Below are 6,000 nucleotides of genomic sequence, written 5' to 3' on the forward strand. Positions count from 1 at the left end.
TATATGACTTTTTTGATGAGTTGTTGAAGTCAATTAGCCAAAATTTTGTTGCAAAGTTTTGCATCTATGTTCATCAAAGAAATGGGTCTATAGTTCTCTTTATTTGATGGTCCCTGCCTGGTTTTGGGATGAGGGTTATAATGGCTTCATAGAAAGAGTTCAGTAGTGAACTTCCACTTTCAATTTCACTGAAGAGTTGGAGGAGTATTGATGTGAGTTCTGCTTTGAATGCCTTGTAGAATTCATGTGTAAATCCACCCGGTCCTGGGCTTTTCTTGGGTGGGAGGTCTCTTATTGCTGTTTCTATTTCAATGCTTGCTATGGATCTGTAAAGCTGGTTTGAATCATCTTAGTTTAGTTTGAACATGTCAATATTTGCTAGAAATTTGTCCATATCTTTCAGATTCTCAAACTTATTAGCATAAAGGTTTGAGAAGTATCCCCTTATTTTCTGAATCTTGGTTGTTTCTGTAGTGATCTTTCCATTCTCATCTCTGAATTTGTTTATTTGGGTGTGTTCTATTTTTTTCTGATAAGATTTGCTAAGAGTCTGTCAATTTTATTAATTTTTTGAAGAACCAATGCTTTGCTTTGTTGATTCTCTCTATAGTTTTTTTAAACTCTAATTCATTTAATTTCGATTTAATTTTAATTATTTGTTTCCATTTACTGGATTGGGGTTTAGCTTGTTGCTATTTTTCAAGGAGCTTCAGGAGCCTCATTAAATTGTTGGTTTCAGACTTCTCTGAAAAGGAAATAAAAATGGCCAATAGACACATGAAGAAATGCTCAACTTCTCTAGCCATAAAAGAAATGCAAATCAAAACAACATTGAGATGCCACCTCACTCCAGTTAGAATGGCTATAATCAAGAAGTCTAATAACAACAGATGCTGGAGGGGATGTGGACAGAAGGGAACCCTACTGCATTGTTGGTAGGAGTGTAAACTTGTTCAACCACTTTGGAAAGTAGTATGCAAAAGACTCCACATAGAGCTCCCCTATGACCCAGCAATCCCACTTTTGGGCATTTACTTGAATGATCACAAACAAGACCATACTAAAGCTACCAACACAACTATGTTTGTTGCAGCATTATTTATCATAGCTAAGATATGGAACCAACCCAGATGCCCCTCAGTAGACGAATGGATCAAGAAAATGTGGTATATATACACAATGGAATTCTATGCCTCCATCAGAAAGGATGACATTGCCCCATTTGTTAGAAAATGCAAAGACTTGGAAAAAATTATATTAAGTAAGCCAGGCACAAAAAACATAGGTCCCACAGTTTCCCTTATTTGCAATAACTAGTATATATCTGAGACTAGCAGAAAAGGTCAGATAAGATGATGTTAAGTGAAATGCACCCCAATATAAGGATACAAGTGTTTTTTTTCTTTCTTGCTATTGTTTCTAATGTATTTATAAGGTACCACCTGATTTTTTGTTGCTTTGTATGTCCCTCCCCCACAGTAGAACCCCTGTTTTCACCGTATTTGATGTTGGTATAATTTGGGGAGCAGAAGGGAAAAACAAAGTGTTTAAATAGGGATACAGGTTGACCCATTGCAACAATGAGATGTACAAGATGCTATGTAGTAAAACAAACTTTACAATTTAGGCAGGGGGGGTGGGTATGGCTGTGGAGATGGGAAGGAAGGGATGGTAGGGGGAAAACAAAGGAGGAGGCAACAATGCTTGATAAGAAATGTACTCATTACCTTGCTCGTGTGATTGTAACCCCTCTGTCCAGTATTTTCACAATACAAAACTTATTTAAAAATAAAACAAAAATAAAAATGAAATGGACAACCTACAGACTTTTGCACCTCCTCTGAGTCACTACCTTTGCCTACTCAGTCTGAAGTCACATTATCACTTTTAAGATTCCAGTGGAATTTATTGGTATCTAAGTTTTTGCTGGTTTTGTTCATTGGCTTCCCTCAAACTAGAATGTAACCTCATGAGAATAGAGTTCTCATCTCTTACTACTGGTTCTTCCTGACTTGAAACAATCTTGCGTATAGTACCTTTCAATGAATATTTTTTAATTAATCATGGAATCAGTTACTTCCAATATCTTAATAAGAGTCAGGAGCTATTTTCCCTTCTTCTTTAGAATCTGCCCCACATCCAACCTGCCTTATTTATGTGAATGTTTTGACATATGTGACCAAAATATTGCTTTAATCATGTTCTCGTTTCCAAACTTTCAAATCTCCCTCATATAATTGAAGGTTTATACAACCAGGACTTTCTTGAGTAATTTAATTTTCCAACAAAAATGGCACATTTAGTTTTCTTTGGACCATCATTATTTTTCTCATTTTTCCTCTACAATCTGTCTTCTTCCTGGTTTGCCTTTCTGCTTTCATTCAATGTATACAACTATTATCCAATGTGCAAGCACTTCTCTTGTGTGTGGTCTTGGATTTAAAAGTACTGACATATGCTTCCTGTTAGAACATACCAAAGCCTGTGTGGGGGGACATTTGTCTGTGTAGTGGAAGAAAAACCATTTCTCATTCATATTCTTGATTGTGTGTATGTGTGTGTGTGTGTGTGTGTGTGTGTGTGTGTGTGTGTGTGTGTGTGTGTGTGTATACACACATACTGATATTGGGGCTTGAAATCAGGACCTGGTGCTCTTGCCTGGCTTTTTTACTCGACTGGGACTCTATCACTTGAGCCACACCTCCATTTACAGCATTCTGATTTTCAGTTAGAGATAAAGAGTCTCAGGGACTTTTCTCATCTGGCTTTGAACTGCAATCCTCAGATCTCAGCCTCCTGACTAGCTAGGATTACAACTACAGTGTGAGCCACTGGTTTCCAGCTATATACTGGAAGTTTGAAAGCTGAAGAATCAGCAGTAATGTAACTGATGGCATTTTAAAGAGGTTTCTAGATGAGTGTCTTGAGTCGGGTCTGTGTGAGTCTGTGACTTGTGTTGTCACGTCATCATCATCAAAATTTTAATTGTGTTTAAAATTTCAACACATGTTTCTGACCCGGAACCTTTAGGAGAGATGGAAGCATCTATAATTTTTAAAAAGATGGAAAATGACTTTATACTTGTATCACATAATCCTTGTATATTCTCTTGCAGTCCTGTGGCAACATCTACAAAGGCCTGGCTCAAACTGGTGCCTGGGGCTGTTTCGATGAGTTTAACCGAATCTCTGTGGAGGTCCTTTCGGTGGTGGCAGTACAGGTATGCAGCCATGTCTTCATGTTGAACATTGTGAAAATCCTCAGCTCTTGATTCTTGCCTTGCCTCAGCACCCACCTCCCCTCAGCACCCACCTCCCCTTCCCCCTTTCCATTCCCTGTCCCTTTTTCCCCTCTGAATCGAGTCAAAAGGAGGTTCCTCTCAACTATCACACCCTTCAAAATACATCCTTCATTGTGAAATAGGAATAGAGAATACCTGTTCTATCTGACTTATAGGAAGTATTAATCATGAAGACAGAACCCAGCTCCTTTGAAAGGCCATGCACTATGGATTTACACAGAGACTTAAATTTCAGCTCTTCAATTTCCTATCAGAGTTCTTTAAAGAAGATGCTCCACCTTGGCCTAGTTCACTCTATTATCTATAAAGAGTGAAATACAGTATCAGTACTGATGACTGAAATCCTTTGTTGAGACTTCATCTAAGAAAACCAATTTCCTTTTCACAACACACAGAAAGCATTTACTGAACACTCACTTCATGACAAGCACTGTGGTAAAATTTCAGTGAAGATGCCAGGACACAATTCCTGTTTTCAAAAAAATTCTTGAGTCAGGCATTGGTGGCTCACATCTGTAATCCTAGCTAATCAGGAGTATGAGATCTGAGGATCGAGGTTCAAAGCCAGCCCGAGCAGGAAAGTCCGTGAGACTCTTATCTCCAATAAACCACCAGAAAACCAGAAGTGGCACTGTGGCTTAAATGTTAGAGTACTAGCTGAAGAGCTGAAGAGCTGAGGCACAGAGCCCAGGCCCAGAGTTCAAGCCCCATGACTGACAAAAAAAAAAGATTCTTGAGTTCCTGAGATAGACATGAGTACTTTCTCATGTTCTCACATCATTTGATATACATATGGCACAAACTGTCAAATCCATTTTCTTATAGCCAGTCCTTGAAAGGCTAGAGAGGCTCTGAATGGTGTAAGGACCCCATAGACAGTGGGAGTTGTAGAAGGAGGAAGGCAAACGGTGAATAAACCCTGTTCACAAGACTTTATACCACACACATATACGATGCTCCACTACTCCATCTATTATGCTCACCATCTGTGTGAAGAAACTCAAGTGGAGAGCAAAAGTAACTTGCCCAAGGGCAGGAATATTCTTGCAAAGTAAAAAGACCAGGATTTGAACCCAACACTCTTATCTGTATCATCCAGATGCAGATCTGAACACAGATATGATCCTGAGGGGTGAGCTATTAGAAAAAAATAGGCTAGACGGGCAGTTTCAAACCAAGCAAGATACAGGCTTAAATGCCTACTTCAGTAGGCTTCCAGGACCCTGAGGACTTCTAGGAATAAAGTTATGCTCTCTTTGGCTGCAGTTTTGAGGAGGGACTGGACAACAAGAAGTTAGGGGACTGAAGTCAATCAAAGAGTCTCTCACAGGGTCTTTGTTGTTACTATAAAAGCTGTAATAAGCCTGGAGCTGGTAGCTCGTGCCTGTAATCCTAGCTACTCAGGAGGCTGAGATCTGAGGATTGCAGTTCAAAGCCAGCCCAGGCAGGAAAGTCCATAAGACTCTTACCTTCAATGACCCACCAGAAAACTAGAAGTGGCACTGTGGCTAAAAGTGGTAGAGCACTAGCCTTAAGCAAAACAAGTTCTGGGACAATGCCCAGGCCTAGAATTCAAGACCCAAAACCGACAGAAAAGGAAAAAAAAAAAAAAAGCTCTAGTAAAGCTTGAGACAGTAGTGCAGCTGCTGTTTCTAGTTTGTGCTCACATACCATACAATAAAAAATGGTTGAAACTGCCTTCTTTTTTTGTCCCCCAAAACAATGTGTTGATAGTTCAGAAGAATAAAAACCTAGCTACACAACATGCTTTAGTATCCTCTGTAAACCTTTCAGGCCCAGACAAAGGCCAGAAGAAATTGTTCATTCTACACTGACATTTTTCTAAGCAGGAGTGTAAGGTTAAAGGGTGGTTAGAACAATGAGGATATGATGGAGCATCGGGCAGATCACCCATTGTGACCTGGAAAATGGTGGAACCAGCAGTGTCACTTCCACTGTCCTATGTATCCTGGCAGGAACCTGCTTCCATCTACAACACCCCCAAACCATCACCCCTCTCACCCCATAGGCTGGCTCTGTTAGTAGTAGGATGGACTTGGAGCCGTGGACAAGCACACTGAAGCAACTACAAGCTGAAGAGGGGTGGAACTCACCCCATCTGCTGCTCTACCACCAGTCTTATCTCCAGCAGCCACTGAGAGCCCTACAGGCCATCAGAGGCCTTCAGAGTGTTTCCTCTTAGTATAAGATGGCCAGCCTTTACATGGCTCACATTTGATAGCCAGATGCTGCTGCTCTCACTGACCCTTGGTAAAACTCCCACCACGTTATCCAAATGTAGGGCTCTTCTCTCCTTTAAATTAGTGAGATGTAGCTTTCTCCTGTAGGTTGGCTCTGTTTATTAGGCATAAGATGGTTTGCCTAAATACTATCTTACACCAAAACCCTAGGGAGTCCCACCTTGCTCAAAAGGAGCTGATTATATTCATCTCAATGTATGACATGGACTAGGTTGAAAACACTTCCACAGGAAAATCAGCAAACTCTGCACATCAGAATCATTTTTGTTTTCCCCAGAGAACTGGCTGTTAAAAGACTTACCGTTATACCTTAGTCATGTAAGGATGTAATCTTGGGGTTGCCAGATCTTTAAAATTTAAAAGGTAAATCTCATGTTTTGTTTTTGTTTTGGGGTGTGTGTGTGTGTGTGTGTGTGTGTGTGTGTGTGTGTGTGTGTG

The 6,000-nt window shown here is 40.2% G+C and overlaps 1 protein-coding gene across 1 annotated transcript in view; it reads left to right on the forward strand.

Annotated features, from left to right (window-relative positions):
* Nucleotides 1-6,000, forward strand: part of Dnah9 (dynein, axonemal, heavy chain 9) — a 354,260-nt gene that overhangs the window by 129,338 nt on the left and 218,922 nt on the right. The window contains exon 28 of the mRNA XM_013013168.1: nt 3,116-3,220. Coding sequence (XP_012868622.1) covers nt 3,116-3,220 — 105 coding nt within the window. The remainder of the gene's footprint in view (nt 1-3,115; nt 3,221-6,000) is intronic.

The sequence above is a fragment of the Dipodomys ordii genome, unplaced genomic scaffold, assembly GCF_000151885.1.
Source record: "Dipodomys ordii isolate 6190 unplaced genomic scaffold, Dord_2.0 Scaffold19, whole genome shotgun sequence".
NCBI lineage: Eukaryota > Metazoa > Chordata > Mammalia > Rodentia > Heteromyidae > Dipodomys > Dipodomys ordii.